Source organism: Elephantulus edwardii, unplaced genomic scaffold, assembly GCF_000299155.1.
Source record: "Elephantulus edwardii isolate Elephantulus edwardi_28Jun2011 unplaced genomic scaffold, EleEdw1.0 scaffold00049, whole genome shotgun sequence".
NCBI classification, from domain to species: Eukaryota; Metazoa; Chordata; class Mammalia; order Macroscelidea; family Macroscelididae; genus Elephantulus; species Elephantulus edwardii.
In genome coordinates this window covers 11233756-11251036 of record NW_006399799.1, presented here as the reverse complement: position 1 = coordinate 11251036, position 17281 = coordinate 11233756, and the positions used below count along the sequence as shown (strand labels likewise).

At 48.8% G+C, this 17281-nt stretch overlaps 1 protein-coding gene across 2 annotated transcripts; it reads left to right on the top strand.

Moving 5' to 3' along the window:
- The first annotated feature begins 5122 nt into the window (after positions 1-5122).
- On the top strand, positions 5123-13832 carry HPCAL4 (hippocalcin like 4). Of its 2 annotated transcripts, XM_006886495.1 has the most exons (4): positions 5123-5242; positions 10769-10938; positions 11426-11641; positions 13119-13832. In XM_006886495.1, exons 2-4 carry the CDS (start codon positions 10777-10779, stop codon positions 13314-13316), a joined length of 576 nt encoding a protein of 191 aa, XP_006886557.1. In that variant the 5' UTR covers positions 5123-5242; positions 10769-10776; the 3' UTR covers positions 13317-13832. The 2 variants fall into 2 exon arrangements, with proteins under 2 accessions (XP_006886557.1, XP_006886558.1); XM_006886496.1 differs by lacking the exons at positions 5123-5242; positions 11426-11641 and having other exon boundaries at positions 10777-10938; positions 13119-13316.
- The last annotated feature ends 3449 nt before the right edge of the window (positions 13833-17281 follow it).

Here is a 17281-nt window from a genome sequence, read left to right as displayed (position 1 = left end):
TCCCACTAATGGTAACTACATGGACTACAGAATGAAGCACTGTCTAGTCCTGTGTCATCCTCAGGTAACTGACACATTAAAATCCATCACTGTAGCAACTTATACTGGCAGGTTACTTCATCAAACTCTATACTCTCATCCAGTGATTGGCCCCTACTGGTGACACATCAAAAACAAGCTAATGGTACAATGTTCTATTGTGATACATTAGGTTTTTAGTTACTAATTTTAAACTAAAGTATGTGGTTTGAATATGCCAGCCACTCTATGGGAGAGAGAAGGACAATCTCCTCCTATGCTAATTGTTGTTGCTGTTGTTAGGTGCCATCGAGTTGAATACTAACCCTATGAACAAAAGAGAACCCTGTTCTGTCTTGTTTCATCCTCACACTTCCTGACACACAACAGCCTATTGCAATAGTCACTGTGTCAATCCACCTGGTCGAAGGTCTTCCTCTCCTTCGCTAAACCTCCACCCTTCCCAGCATCATGTCCTTCTCCAAGGAATAGCTCTTCTTAGCAACATGCCCAAAGTTTGTGCGGCAAAGCCTCATCATTCTTGCATCTAAAGAGCACTCAGGCTGCATCTTCTCCAAGACATATCAGTTTGTTCTTTTGGCCATCGATGAGATGTTCAGTGCTCTTCTCCAACACCACAGCTCAAAGGCATCAACTCTTCTGTCATCCGTCTGCATTGTCCAGGTCTCAGATGCATAGCAGGTAATCAGAAAGACTATGGCCTGAATCAGATGCACTGTAGTCTTCAAACCGGAATAATTACTCCTCAGTAATTTGGAGAGGTCACTAACTGCAGATTTACCCAGTGCAATACATCTCCTTATTTCTTGACTACTGGTACCAAGGATATTAATTATGGACCTAAGCTAGATGAAGCTGTTGTCAGTTTCAATCTCCTCTCTTATCATGATATAACCCATCGGTCTAGTGGTAAGAACCTTTCTTTTCTTGACATTGAGATGCAATCTATACCAAAGACTGCGTTCTTTGATCTTCTGCAACAAGTGCTTCAAGTCCTCCTCACTTTCAGCAAGCAGGATTGTGCCATCTGCATAACATAGGTTATTGCTGAGTCTCCAGCCAATCCTGATGCCACACCTCTCTTCAGAGAGTCCAGCTTCTCGAATAATTTGCTCAATATACAGATTTAAAAGGTATGGAGAGAGACTATAACTCTGACACATTCTATATATTTTTTTTATATTTTAATGAAAGTTTATAAAGAACTTGGATTTCCATTTATTCACTGTTCCACGTTTTCCTCCCTGTCCCCCCTCTCCCAACCCCATTCACTTTTTTCTTTGGGGAAAAAAGGTCTTTCATTGTTATACAGTTACTCCCACCCAACCACTTTACTATGCAACTCTTATTCTGGACTCCTGTCATGCCAAGAATACCTAATCATATATTCCTTTTATATAGTTTTCTCTCTCATCTGTTTCAATGCCATGTATGCAGTGTTTCCCTGCTCTGTTTACACAACAGCAACCTGGTCCAGGTATAGGGGGGTGTTTTTTGGGGGGGGGTTGTGTGTGTGTTGTTTTTTTTTTATTCAGGTATGCTGTTGTTTTTATGTGCCATTGAGTCGCTTGTGACTCATAGCGACCCTATGTACAACAGCCCTAAACCCTGCTCTATCCTGTGCCAATCTCACTGTCTCTGACACACCGGTCCCGATTACCCCAGTCACTGAATCAATCCACCTCATAGAAGGTCTTCCCTTTCTGCACCATCCCTCCAACCTCCCAAGCATGATGTCCCTCTCCAAGGACCGGTCCCTCCTTACAACATGTCCAAAGTATGTCAGACGAAGCCTCAGAATCCTTGCCTCCAAGGAGCAGCCTGGTTTAACCCTCTCTAGGATGAATCTGTTTGTTTTCTTGGCAGTCCAGGGTACATTCAATACTCTTCTCCAGCGCCAGAGCTCAAAGGCATCAGTTCTCCTTCTATCCTCCTTAGTCATTGTCCAACTCTCTGATGCATAACAAGTGATTGCAAAGACCATAGCCTGTATCAGACGCACCTTAGTCTCCAGAGTGACACCATTGCTCTTCAGTACCCTGGAGAGGTCCCTAACAGCAGACTTTCCCATGGCAATACGTTTTTTTATTTCCTGGCTACTGGTGCCAAGAGTGTTGACTGTGGAGCCAAGCAGACTAAAGTTAGTAACAATCTCAATCTCTTCACCATCCATCCTGATACTGCCAATTGGTCCAGTGGTGAGAATCTTTGTCTCCTTGACATTGAGCTTCAATTCATACTGAAGGCTGCAGTCCTTGACCCTCTGCAGCAAGCATTTTAGGTCCTCCTCAGTTTCAGCAAGCAGGGTTGTGTCATCTGCATAATGCAGATTGTTAATAGATCTTCCACCAATCCTGACGCCACACTTCTCCTCATAGAGCCCAGCCTCTCGGATAATCTGTTCTGCATACAGGTTGAAAAGGTATGGTTTTGTGTAATCAGAATTAAGTGCTCTGGGACTCCCATTCTTCTCAATGTCAACCATAAAGTGTTATGATCCACACAGTAAAATGCCTTTGCATAGTCAATAAAGCACCAATAGACATTCTTCTTGTATTCTTTACTTTCAGCCTGGATCCACCTAACATCAGCAATGATATCCCTGGTGCCCCAGCCTCTTCTAAATCCTACTTGAAGTTCTGAATGTTCCCTATCTATGTACTGTTCTGTTTTTAATGATTCTTCAGCTATATTTTGCTTGCATGTGAAATTAATGATATTGCTGAATAGTTGCTACATTCATTTGGATCACCCATGTGATTTACTGCCTCTGAAAACCCACCAGAGGGTCAGCTATGGGTCAATTCTCACTCGATGGCACACTACAACAAATTTAGACAAGGGGAAGTTATGGTGGCTGAGTGGTAATGAGTTGCTCTGCCAACAAAAAGTCATGTGGTTCAAATCCACCAACTGCTCCACAAGAGGATGATGGGCAATCTTCTTCTGTGTGATTTACAGCCTCTGAAAAACCACTGATCACTTGTGAGTCTGATCCACCTCAACAGCACATAACAACAACAATTTTAGATACTTATTAACAACCATTAAGTCAATTCTGACTCATAGCAACCTACCATTGGGTTTCCAAATCTGTAAATTTTTATGGGAGAAGGTTGCTCATCTTTTCCCCTTGAGGCTGCTGGTGAACCTGAACTACTAGAGTCCTGTGTTGTTTTGTTTAGTAGGACATAGTCCATACTGTGTCTCTCATAAAGTCACTATGAGCCAAAATCGACACAATGGCAGTGACTTTGTGGTGTTGCTGGGGTGTGGTTTTTTTTCCTTTTTGTAATTTTTGGAGGTGTGTCACCAGGCCTTTCCTTCTAGTCTCTTTGTCTAGAACGTCAAGTAGTCTTTCTTCACTCTCTTATTTGAAATTGTTTCCTTGTTCCCTGAGGCCTTCCACATCAGCGCCTATATTTTACAGACCTGAAGGGAAGTTCAGGGAAAGATGTGTTTTGTCTACAGTCATATGAGAGGTCATCTCGGGAGTCATCGGCAAAAATGAGACTAGAGCTTTAGGTCTTATTTCCAACTTTCCAGACAGTCTCTCCCCACGGCCTCAGAGCATGGTGTTGATGGAGAATATTAGACATACCATAGACTGCCAGGAGAATAAACAAATCTGTCTTCAGCCAGAAAAAGCAGTACAGCAAGAATGCTCCTTAGAAGCGTAGATGGTGAGTTTGTCTCACCTACTTTGGACACGTTGTCAGGAAAGGCCCTGTAGAAGGACACCATGCTTGGTAGAGAGTGGGTTAAAAAGATGAATACTTTCAACAAGATGGATTTAGATGCTGGCTGCAATAATGGGCTCAAGCACAGCAACGATTGTCAGGATGGGACGACACTAAGTGGTGTTTCGTTCTGTTGGAACCAACTCCCCCGCACCTAACAACGACAACATGAACAGGGATATATATCCTGCCACCCCCAGGTCCCTAGAGCCCAAGACTCTACCGCTTCCTGGATACTTGGCTCTTTTGCATTTCTTTTCTGATTCGACCAATCCCCAGACAACCCGCCCTCGCTTTTAACAGACTCCCCAGAAGCTCCTCCCTTGCACGTGGCCCAGCCTGGGGATCTCTGCTCCTCTTTCGCCCCCTGTTTGAGATGTAGGGTGCCTTCTCACTCTCGGGAGCTCTCGGCTGCCAGTCCAGCCGGAATGCCTGGCAAGGCTTTGGGGAGACCCCCAAGTGCGGGAGGAGGTGTCCCCGGGGCCCTGAAACCTTCCAGACCTGCTCAGTGTAAACGGCCTCGGGTTTGTGTCAACATCCGAGGCCGGAGACTGGCGGCGGCTGGGGATCGGCTCTGTCTACGGGACGCGAAGATGAGAGGGTGGGGGATGTAGGGGTCCAGGAATGAGCGGAAAGGTCCTTCAAGGGGAGAGCCTGAGGGACCCACTAGTGGTCCGAGAGCCTGTCTGGAAAGGCACGGAAGTTAGGGATTGCAGCTGTGGCTAGAGGCAGTCCAGGGCTAGCCCCTCCCGGTCCACACCGCGCTGTCTGCGCCCACCACCCTCCTCTCTGCTCCTGGTCACGAGGGGAGGTGTGCGTGAGCGGCTGAGGAGAGAGCCTGGGCTGGTAGACCACTCCAGCTCTTCCGCCTCCCACCCACTTCCTCTGCAGCTCCTTGCTGCCCCCCTCCAGTTTCGGGTGGGATATGGGGAGGGGGTCGCATCTCGTGACTCATCTGCTCTTCCACCCCCACTCTCGCTGGGGCCCAGTAAGGGAGGGATTAGAGACTCTTCTGTGGCTCTCTGGTTTCCATAACAACGGCGTGGTTGTTTCTGCGAATCCCTTTCAATCGTTGACACGTTTCACCCCTGACTGCAGCCCGGGGTCTGAGCTTCAAGCGATCAGGGTACGACCCTCCTCCCTCCCTCTTCCTCCCAAGGTGGGGAAGGTCAGCGCCGGCGGGTGGGGAGCACTCCTCCATCCCGGCCTCGCGGGCCACCCCATCCCACCTGAAAGCCCGCCTGTCACTCTGCCCCAGCCAAGCCAATCGACGCCCAATATGTCCGGGATGAGGCGGGGCTTATGCAAATCGTGTGGCTTCTGAGAAGCTCTGAGTGATAAAAAAACTGGGAGGCGGCTCCGGTGCGGACCTGGTAGAGCACAGGCGACAGCTCCGGAGCCAGTCTTCGTCCCCGTGGCCACCGAGGCTCAGAACCACCCAGCGACCCGGCGAGCGGCCTCAGGTAACGTGGGTGGGGCGGGACCTCTTAGGTGCTCATCTGGGCCGAAGCCCCCTTGCCCTCTCCTCCACCACCTATTTCCATCCCCATCTCCATGCTCCTCTGATTCATCTCCTTACCCCTGGTTCCTCCATAGGCGTCAGTATCTTGAGGGCACGCCCTGAGGAGGCCCCCTACCCCCGCCACCTCAGCCCAGGCCTCAAGGGTCCTGGGACAGGAAAAGGCGCTGTCCACCTTACCCCCAGCTCTACTAAGAACTACTACCTTGGCCCTGAAGGCAGGCAGGCACACACACACACACACATACACACACACACCTGGGGGTGTGGCGTCGCTGGTGCTAAGGAAACAGTTACCCTTGCTCCTGTTGCTTTGACAATAAATAGGTTCCCAGCCCCATGGCAACTTCCACCTCCACACTAGCCCCCACCCACGCCACTCAGCCCCACCAGCATCTCACCAAACTTCACGTCACAGGGCCCCTGCCTCCAAAGACAGCCTCTACTTCCATAAATGCCCACTCCTACTCACATTGTCCCTCTGACTGTCCTCACCTCTCATCCCTCAACCTGACAGATTGCACAGGATACCCTGAGGGAGGAAAGATCAGTAAGAAACTCCCAGTTTCGCTTTTCAAAAACACACTCTTCCAATAGTTTGCCTGATGCTAGTCAAAGGCCCCTGTTTAGCCCTGTTTTTCAGTCCTGTGTGTTTTATGCCCTGATTGGTAACAGCCAAAGACATTACTCCCAGCAGACCACTCATGTGCTCCCTGTCATTGGTGCCAAGGTACAGGTCTCTAGGTCCCCATTTCTCTCACACCTCTCAGGCAAAGCACTTCTCTTTCTACCACTCAGATATTGTTCTCATTTGCACCCTCTCTGGACTTCTCAAGCTCAATGCTTGTCCTTCTATCTTCCTGCTTCCCTTGTGGGACCATGTCTTGTGGGACCATGCCAAAGCTCCAAGTGACTGTGTCACTCTTTTCCCTAAGGTGGGTGGACTGCACCTGGAGGGCAGGGCTGGGCTCAAATACTGCCTTTGCCCGAAGTTATAGTTTGGTTTTGGCTAAGTTACTTCACTGTCTGATCCATCATAAGACAGACAGATGGACTGGATAAGACAATCTTTAACAACCTTCCAACACCAACATGTTTAGTTTCTTTGGTAGACTATAGAGAAACAAGCACTCTTTCCATGAGGACATTTCAGAGAAAAGGTCTGAGGGGCTTCAGTCTTTACTTAGGGGGAACATTGCTTCTTACCAAGGCCATCTCCACCCATACAGTCCTCAGGCCCCTTCCATTTGGAGTGCCTTCTAGACCACCAGTCCACCGTGGCATGGATAGCTCTGAGATAGGGGCGATCAGTTGAGCAGCCCACCCTTCGTTTAGCATGGCAAGCCTCTCACTAGCTAGGAGAGGGAGAAGTCTTGCCCAGTTAAAGCCCAAAGACCTGGCTGCTGTTGCTGCTGCTATTGATGCTGCTTGAAGAAGAGCAAGGGGGGGGGGGATCTCCTGACCAGGGAGCTGTTGTCACTATGGCAACCGCCTCAGCACCAGCTCTTCTGAAGCTGGCGAGGGTGTGGGATTATTGCCTTCCTCGGCCCCTCCCACCCTCACTGCTACCTCTCCATTCTGAGCCCACAACCCTGAATCCTGCCCTGTGGGAGAAGGCTCCAAGAACAGAGGGGGCACTAGCCTGTGTACGGACTAGCGTCCTTCATAGCCGGAGGGCAGCCCTTAAGAGTTAAGTAGAGGAGCCTGCCCATATTGAGCAGGACCAGAGCTCCAATAGAAAATGCCCCCAGCTGGGCTCTGGCCTTCGCTTTGCTGTTGCTGAGCTCCGACTGACCTTGTGTGAACCCTTTCTTTCCCTGAGTCTGGGTTCCCTTGTCTCTGAAGTGGATATGATGGCAGGAGAGTGCAAATAAATAAAACAGCCTGACACAAGTCCCAAAGAGGAAGGAGGGGGTTCTGCCCGTCTCATGTAGTGCTGTGTCCTCAGGTCTCTGCAGGCAAGTTCTATGGAGCTGCAGAGAGCAAAAATGCAACCAGGGATAAGAAACTACAAGGGAGCAAACTTAAAATAAAGGGAAAGGGCTTTTCCTGCTGTCCAAATTGCTCTAATGTGGACAAGACCATATTGAGAACTTAAAATAAAGGGAAAGGGCTTTTCATGCTGTCCAAATTGCTCTAATGTGGACAAGACCATATTGAGAGGTAATAAACTCCTTAACATGGAACAAAAAGATCTGGGATCTATGCTGGCTCAGGCAAATGTTTGATGCAAACCAAACCAAATCAGGTTCCATCCTGTAATTCTAGAACAGCATCAGGTGAGAGTCAGAGAGCCCTGAAATCTACACACTGGTGGCGGCTGGATTTCATGGTCCTCAAAGCTGACTGTAGCCTGCATCGGCCTAGATATGGAACACAACTTAATGAATAGATGAGGTAGGTTCTGTGACAAACTTAGCTTAAAGGAAGTGTGGGATTGTGTGCAGAGTAGAAGGTGGTGAGGCTAGAAGTGGGCACTTTGAGGTCAGATTCTAGATGGCCTCAGAGTTTGAGAGAGCCCCTGAGTATGGCCACCTCTAGCTTATGTTGTATTCTGTGTAAAACTGAAGCAGGGGAATCTGAAGAAAAGATTCTCTCTGAGGCAGCTGCAGCTCATAGGTGTATTGTTTGACAGAGCCCGAGCTGTATTTCAGCCCCCTGACCATGGGGAGAGAGAGGACATAGAGAAGGTTCCCAAAGCACTTCAAAAGAAGAAACATCAGGATTTGATGAGAAGTTGGACCTAGGGAAAGGGAGAGGGGAAAACTGAAGATAATGAAGGTGATGAGAAAAAAGGGTAATGTAGAGAGAAAAGGACCAGCAAAGGCTACGATGAAGCTGATTGTATACATGCTGAGTCAGAGGTGCTGGTGGGCTAAAGGCTGGTATTTACTGGACATCAGAATTCTGACCTGAAGCTCAGAAAAGATGGTCCCACTAAAAACAAGAGGGAAATTAGAGCTGTGGATTTCCCAGAAGGCATGCAGTGATGAGGAAGGTGTATGCTGGACAATAAATAGTAGCATGATGGTCGGGGAGGGTCTAGGATAGTGATGAGAGACAGCCAAGGTGCTCACTTGGCCCATTCCATTGATCAGCCTTCACTAAAATAAAGGAATGATTTTAAAGAACCAAACTATACCTAAAGACAATAGAAAGAATGAGGAAAGTGAAGGAAGAGACAGTCTTCAGTGCCCTGGAAGCATTTGGGGACAGGAAGCAAATGAAGCCCAAGAGACAGAGAATTGTGGGCAGCATAGGGCAAGGAGGAAGGAAGGAGCAAAAGTGAGACCCACACAGACACTGTGACACACAGAGATGTGTGCGCTCTGACAGATTCACAGTCTCATACATTGACACCCTCCCACACACAGATCCAGTCCTCACGCAGACACCCAGGCACATTCCACAGGCGACAGTGAGGAGAGGCTCTGCTTCCACCATCAGACGCCTCAGCCTCTAGTTCTCTGGCTTCCTTGACTACATCCTGCCCTTTCCATATCCTTTAGACTTGGAGAGGGTGCAGCTGGAAGTGGATCCTGCCTCTTTTTGTTCATTTCTAAAGGCATCCTTGACATTGGCCCCAGTGTAAGCCATTCTGAAACCTGTGGCTCCAAGTTCCTGGAAATATACCTCTCCTGCCCCATCTCCTCCTGGTGGCATTGAGTTCTCATCTTCTCATGATGATAGGTGGGGGAAAATGTGGCTGCCATCTTTGCTATTTGATCTTTCTCATGGCTCAGTGGCAAAATCTGAAGGTATTCAGTAACTGGTTTGAGGTCACGCAGCAAGAAAGGAGAACCAGACCAACCACAGACCTGGTTATCTGGGGTGCCCCCATCTGTGAGGACCACTGGATAGGCTGTGGAAGTGGAATTCCTTCGATCAACCTGGGGATTACTTTCTCAAAGCACCTTGAGGAAAGGCTATTCTGGGATAGTAGACCCGACCTTCTTCCAACAAGATGCCAAATAGGCCAAAAGCACACCCTCACACACCCCACACCCCAGGCCAGATTCTGGGAACTCAGGCTCTGAAGGGACATTCCTTCCATAGACGGCAGACTGAGCGTCATTCAGACTTCAGGGCCTCGGGTGGGCTCAAGAGGAAGCGGCATATTCTAGCCAGGTATCTTGGTGAGGGTCTGCACCACCCTCTCAAAACACTTCCCTGGTAGAGGCCACTGAAGGGGCTCACATTCCAGATGGGAAAGACTCCTCATCCTCCCCAGACCTGCTCCTCAACAACATCTCTGTTCTCTCAGCCCTACAGCTCTCTCAACTCCTCTGTCTCTCTCACCCCACATTCTAATCAGTCACTGAATCCTGCCAATGCAACCATCTAACACCTCTCAGTCCATCCACATCTCTCCAAATCTTTCCCTAGGTCAGGCCTCACTATTTCCCACAGGTGCTGCTCTTTTTACTGGCCCCTGACCCCACATCATCATGCACACTGCAGCCAAAGGAAAAATTTAAAACAAATAACCAAGGTTATTTGCACCTAGTTCTGGGTCCTTGGCAGCTAGTTCAGGACCTGGCATACTATAGGCACTCCATGTTTATGGAATGAGTGTTATCTTTCTAGCACCTGCTGTGAAAATCTCTGAGTGCCTTCATGGTGGGTAAAGTCCAAAGCAGGCATTAAGGTCAGTGAGCCTCTCTGACAGGATCATGAGTTACTGAAGGCTAGCTAGGATCTGCTTTATCTCCATCACCAGCTCAATGCAGTCAGCCTCAATAAATGCACAGAGACTGAACTAATGAAAACAGAATGTAATCAGAGTCATCAAAACGACAAGCTATCTACATGGTTTCTATTTGTACTAAGGACGGAAGGAGAAAAGCCTCCTGCTGGATGGCCCAAAAAGGCTTCAGGAAGAACGTGGGCGACGCTGACAGAGGGGCACATGATGCATCTGCTCCAGGTGCAGTTAGAGAGAAACCTGCCCAGGTGGAGGCCAGAGTGGAAAGCTGTGACTAGCAAGGGATAGGATTTAAGACTGCATTCTGTGGAAATGGGGAGCTTTGAAGGTGTAAACAAGAGACAAAAGGATGTAGATTGTGGCATCCCAGCGAGAAAGAGAGTTGAGCCTTGCAAGGCTTGGAGACCTCGGAAGCCCCAGCATGGAATCCGCAGAGAGGCAGGAGGAGAGGCCTGATTTGCGAAGGTCGAAGGTCGCCTGATAAGGCGCATAGCATGATAGGGAATAGTCCTGCTGTAGAGAGAGGGAGAAGGTCGTGTTATGAGAAGAATAATGAAGGGAAGGGACCTGTGTGTAGGAGCGTGAACGGGGTAGGAGGATGGAAAGGACGGAACTCCTTCAGAGCAAAGATGGGACTTCCTGTGGGAGGGGGTGTGGCAGTGGGGAGGTGAGGCTTGTAGGAGGAGATGTAAGGGGTGGAGAGCCTACCGGGAAGAACGCAGTGGCATACAGGAAAGCAAGATGAGGGAGCCCTTTTCCCCCTAGGCCCCGCCATGGGGAAGACCAACAGTAAGCTGGCCCCAGAGGTGCTGGAGGACCTGGTTCAGAACACAGAGTTCAGCGAGCAGGAATTGAAGCAGTGGTACAAGGGCTTCCTGAAGGACTGTCCTAGCGGCATCCTCAACCTGGAGGAGTTCCAGCAGCTCTACATCAAGGTGGGTGGGCGGGCGGGGCAAGGTGCCTGGGACGGGGCGGGGCAGGGGACGGGTTGGGGTGGTGGAACCGGGCATGGGACCGGGGTGGCGGGTGCAGGGCAGGGTGGGCAGAGAGGGCTGGGGCGGCGGGCAGGGGATGGGGAAGAAGGGGGGAATAGGGGAGGAAGGAGGAACAGGGGAAGAAGGGGGAGGGGGGCGGGCAGGAAACCCAGGTGCAGGCAGGGGGCCTGAGTGGCCGGCGTGGGGCAGGGTAGGTAGGGAGCCGGGGTGTTGGGCGCGGTAGGCAGAGGACGCAGTGGGCGGGGAGTGGGGTGCCGGGGTGCCTGGCGGGCAGGGAACCGGGGTGCAGGGCAAGGAGAGGGGTGTGCGGCTGAGTGTCGGGCGTGACGGGACCGGGGCGTGGGGGGCGGGAAGGCGGGGCGAGCAGGGGCCCGGCTGAGAGGGACAAGCGTCCACCTGCACTTCCTTCCACGTTCCTCCGTGTCAGTTCTTCCCCTATGGCGACGCCTCCAAGTTCGCGCAACACGCCTTCCGCACCTTCGATAAGAACGGCGACGGAACCATCGACTTCCGGGAGTTCATCTGCGCCCTTTCGGTCACCTCCCGGGGCAGCTTCGAGCAGAAACTCAACTGGGCCTTTGAGATGTACGACCTCGACGGCGACGGACGCATCACGCGCCTGGAGATGCTGGAGATCATCGAGGTGCGCAGGGGCTGAACCTGAGAGGCTGGGGGCTGCAGGAGGGCGCCCGTGCGTCCTCTGCCAACCCCTCACCGACCCTGCATCCTCCCTGCATCCCAGCTCACCCACACCTCCCAGGTCCAGCTGCTAAATTAGCAATGATCCAATCAGTGCAGGACAGGCCTCATGCTAAGTGCAACCTTGTGAGGAAGAGGTACTGTTAGAAACCCCATTCTGCAGATGAGAAAACTGAGATACGGGTCACACACGATTCAATGCAGAACCATCATTCAAATCCAGGAACTTTTACCCCAGAACCTTATTAGGTGCCTTCCCCAAGCCCTATTCAAAATCCCTGCTTTCATGAGGCTTCCCATCTAATGAGAAGACCATTTAGATGTTTGAAGGACTAAAAAGTTCAGTGCAGAAAGAACAATATCTGAAAAGACAATGAGGCTAGACTGTGCTTGCAGTGTTCAAGGAGTGGCTGGGAAAACGGGTTTGTAGGAGTGGTAGGAGGTGACATGACAGGAGCCGGATCTCTGAACATGCATCTTAATTACAAGACCCGGATCTCTGAACATTCAACCCTAACAGAAATATCCCAAATAGGTGATATTAAAGATTAGAAACGTATTTTCTCGTTCTGGTGGCTGAACATCTAAATCTTAGTCCCAGCCATGCCAGTTTCTGTCTCTCAGTTTCTGTTGTCTACCAGTGATCCTTGGCATTCCTTCATGTTCCTTGGCATCTGTCTTCCCTCTGAGTATGTCTCTGGGTCTGTTCTGATCTTTTTATAACTCGGAAGTCACTAGGTTTAGGATCCACTCGATGCTAGCATAACTTCATTAACACAGCATAAGAAAACTCCAGTTTCCAAGCAGTTTTACATTCACAAGTACATGGGTTAAGATTTCAGTACCTGTTTTAGGGGGATACAGTTCAGACCATAACAATGTCTCTCTCCTATGCTGAGCTAGACTTCAAATTTATTCTGAGTACTGTAGGAAGCCATTAGAGGACTCTCGCCATGCTTCGTGTGGATAATAGACCATGATGGGATGAGAAGAAAGATCAGTTAAGAGACTATTACAGCAATCCAACCAAGAGCTGATGTAGACTACAACTATAGTGGGAGCAGTAGAAGTGGTGGGAAATGTCCCTGGCCTTTACCTAGACTGTTTGGGTATGGGTTCAATAGCAAAGCTAGGGCTGACAAGATTTGCTGAGGGATTATATGGGTGTAGGAGAAGGAGGGGAGTCTAGAATGTCTATAAGTCACTAATTGGTACAACTGCAAGAGCGCAGACACGGAATGCTGTGGGAGATGTGGACAGGAAGTGAAATTGGGTTTGGGGCATGCTTTCAGGTGCTGCCTAAGTAACCTATGTTAATGACGATGCTTCAACTTCCAGTATCCTCATCAAGCCCTTACCTCCAGGACCCAAACTTTTCCTTCCCCTTGTGGGTGCTCACCCTTTCCTCCTTATCTCACCAGGCTATCTACAAGATGGTGGGCACCGTGATCATGATGCGCATGAACCAGGACGGGCTCACTCCCCAGCAGCGTGTGGACAAGATCTTCAAGAAGATGGACCAGGATAAGGATGACCAGATTACGCTGGAGGAGTTCAAAGAGGCGGCCAAGAGCGACCCATCGATTGTGCTGCTGCTGCAGTGTGACATGCAGAAGTAGAGGCTGGTGAGGGGCAGGGCCCCTAGCCAGGAAGGGCATGGCCACCTCCCTGCGATGACCTCTCTGGCTGACCCTTCCCAGTGGGGAGGGGCATTCTGGCTTCAATCCCTGGCCCATCATTCCTCTGTCCAAACTCTTCCTCCCCTCAAGCAAGATCCGTGAGGGACCACCTCACCCTGCAAAAGAGACAGGTCCTTCATATCCTGTCATCTAGCCCCACCTCCAGGCTTGGCCCAGAACCAACATTCATTGGGCATAGGGGAGTTGGCTGTTGCCCCGAGAGACAGGGTTAAGAAGGGGGCCAGGGTCCTGCTTTGAAGTCCTGTCAGTTCCTGGGATTGAGCTTTATAGGATATGGCCCCATTGGCCCCAGGGAAAAGTCCACTTTGGATCTGTCTTATTTTAAGAACCCAGAACCCTTAGAGGCAGTCTTTGCCCTTTTCCTTCAACTCTGGCCCCAGCCTTTGGGGTGTTCATTTGATCCTTTGGTCAGCTAGTGTATAATGAGCACTTGTTCCAAGCCAGGCACTGTAGGTGCTAAAAATATGGTCCAGGCCTTCTTGAAGCTAGTAAGGTAGCAAGGCAGTTTTGTATAGACACAGTCTCCGAGGGTTCACAGCACAGCTGAGCCAGAGTAAGTAAGGAAGGCTAACTAGTTTGAGGAGATGATCTTCCAGTTGGTCTCTGCACAAAGCTGCAAAGGGATGTCACGGTTAGTGTTTAGAAGTTTAGGAAGCCATGTAAATGAGGAATAGTAGATATTTTGAAGAAAAAAGGAAATGTATTGAATACTTATTTTTTTAGTACCCTTTAAAAGAGCTGAAGCAATTTTATTAGTTTAGCATGCCAGAATATAGACTATATTTTACCTGGTGGTTTGTTAAACAAGTCAATGAATGTTGAAAATGCTAATTTTCAGGGAATAAAGAGCTAAAGGAAAGCAAAAAAAAAATGGTTAAAAATACCACCAAAGTTAGCAGGTAACACTTTACCCATTTTTTTTTCTTTATCAGTCCTCGTTATGAGCTGTCACCATCAGCAGTTTCTGCTGCTTCCTTTGTCTTGCAATGAAAAACTTTATTGTTCACCTACTGTGGTGGACAATTGTCTTCAAAGAATTTAAAAACAAAATAAAGCCAAACAAGATTTGTTGAGAGAAAGACAAGTATACTTCCCACATGTCATTTCAGAGTTTGGTCTAGTTTCTTGGATAAGCTGTTTTCACTGCCACAGAAGGAGCTGGAAGGAGACTTGGCCACTAGAGGCATCCTCTTTTTTAGGTTTTCCGGCTAATTCATGGACCAAAGGCCTAAAAATATACAGAATGTATGCCATTTGAAAGGTTTCTTTTCTAACCCGAATCTTAAATCTTCCAAGCAGTTCATCATCACCCTGGGCACTGGCTTTGCTCTCTGCTTTGGGTTCCATGTGCTATATTGGGTTCCATGTGCTATACAGCTGCATGCTTGACTGCCAGAAAAAGAAATCTTGCTTCTTCATCAAATCTTTCCCTTTCCTTTATCCTGTGCTTGTAATCAGAAGTTTGCTTTGCTGTGCAGTGACAGGTGATATCCTCTTGAACTGCTAGTGAAAACAGTCTAATACATACATGTGGTCAGGCAGGGTGAGGGTGGGGAATGATCTCTGCGGCAGCAGGGGGTGAGGGGGAATCACATCTGCTAGATGCTAACTTCTGGGTGCTCACCTGTCTGCTTCTCTGCAGGTGGGAACTCATGAGGATACTGACCTTGGCACCAAGTTCATTTACCTTCTTTCTTACAGTAGCAGCTCCTGGCCAACCAGGACCAACTTCTATCCTGCCTATGACCATACATACGATTAAGGTTGTAGAATTTGCATCTTCAGGCAGGATCTAGCAGCTTACTCTGGGTTGCTTCAAAGGACGTTCCTTTGTTCTCTGGAGCTGGCCGTTAGATGTGTCATGTCATGTGCTGTCAGTCAGCACCATAACGGCATAGATGCTCAACATGCTAGCTCATAGCTCAGTAGGGACCAGATCTTCTGCTTGAAGCCTTTTCACGAAGTAGATAGGCTTCCTTCCACTCAAACATTGAGGCCAACTTAACCCACAATTGCACCGATCTTCATAGTTTCCAAAGTCTTGTCATCTACCCTATCTTATCTATCCTTACAGCTCAGAAAAGTGGGGATTTCATTCCTTTCTTCCATACTTGGAATCAGAGGCTCAGAGAGGAAGAGCCCCTTGTGCAGAGACAGTCAGCAGGTGACACAGTGCCAAGATTTGAACCCAGGACTCTAGGAGAGGTCCTTCTCTTCTGAGCTTCCTCCCTACTCATTTCTCAGACTCTGAGGTTGATCGTAGGGTATGCTAACCTGGGAATGATCTTTTTGCATGCTTCTTGCTAAGAAGCTTCAGAAGCTATTGTCTTCCAAAAAATAAAATGGGCACTTACTGAAGCCTCACATTTTCAAGCATCCTATTTTCTGCTTCAGGGCAGTTGGCGAACAGGCCAGTGTTGCCCTGGAAAGCTCTGACTTAGAATCCTGGAAACATTTTGCACTTCCTTTACCATCATCTTCCTCCTAGAAAGAACTATTTTTGTCTTTTCTAAGCCAGTGGACAAGTCCTGTCCATGAAGGTATATTCGATCACTTCAAGCTTCTAGACGTATACCCATGGATGATCTTTTCTGGTCAGGCTCATAGCTTGCAACCTAGCAGTGTGAATACATAATGCCAGGTCAGGAAGTGGGCCCTCCACATTCTGATGGGCGGAGCTACAGGCAGACCAGGCAGTTGCTCCTGCACGCTCCTGGAGAGCCCAGATACTGGGCTCAGGCAGCCCTGTGGTAGAGCACTGGCCTTGCCTTGAGAGAGACAGACTCTCTCATCCCATCCCAGCTGAGGACTTGCTACAAAACACGAGCTTGGCAGAGAGTTAAGCATAACTCACACAGACACAGTTAAAAAATTGATATTGTCAAATTCTCCCTTGAAGAATCTTCTTGCAGCAACTCTGAATTGCAAGGTCCCTTCTGACAGTTTGCCTCCATTCTGTCCTTATCCAGTCTTTTGGGCTAAATCTATCAGTTCATTTTTTTCTAACTCTAAAAATCATTAGCAAGGGCTACTTCAGATGACCATTCCAGTGAGCTATGCTCAAGATTAAACTTACTTTAAAGTCAAACTTTAAGAAAAAGAAAGGATATATGAACAAAGATACCTACTTTTTCCCCCCTGACAATAACAAAGCCCATAGACATGGAATTAAAATAATAAATAAGCAGGGATTTCTAGGCAGAGTAGTAAGCTGACGCTGTCAATATTTTTGCACAGGAGTTTATTAAGATAGCAAGTATTTCCTGAAGATCCACCCTGGGTGAGGCTTTGGGCTGATTTTAGAGGTTCCTGGGCCTGGGGACAAGAAAATATTTCTTACATATTTTATTCATAATTCTTGGGAAAATTGTCATTGGTCCTCCCAGGATAGGTGGTCCTTCCTGCTTGGTGCAGGCTGGTCAAGTCTAGGACATTCCTAGCAACAGGAGGAGGTCCCGCACCTCACAGGTTCTCCAGGCGAGAACAAGTGTCCCAATGCTGGCCCCTGTCTCCTCCAGATGTGCAGCTTCTGGCTGTGCCTGCAGTGACTGTCCTCACCATTTGACCTTGTGCAGTGTGGTGTTTTTGGTGGATTTTTTTGTTCACTGACAATGAATAAAAGTGTGACTATACTAAAGGCTCCCATCTTCCTTGACCTGGGAGAAGGCTGGAGAGATGGGGCATGAGAAGAGTTACCTCAGGAATCTCTGTGGTGCCAAGGTCATATTCCAACAAGGATTCTGTGGCTACACAGAACAAGAGACTCACTCTTGCCAGTTCAAATAAAGGGAGGAACTAAGATTACAAGAGTATCTAAGGATGGAAAATCAATAACTGCTGGGCCTCCAGAGGATTGGAACTGGCAAGCTGGCCTCTCCTGCCTC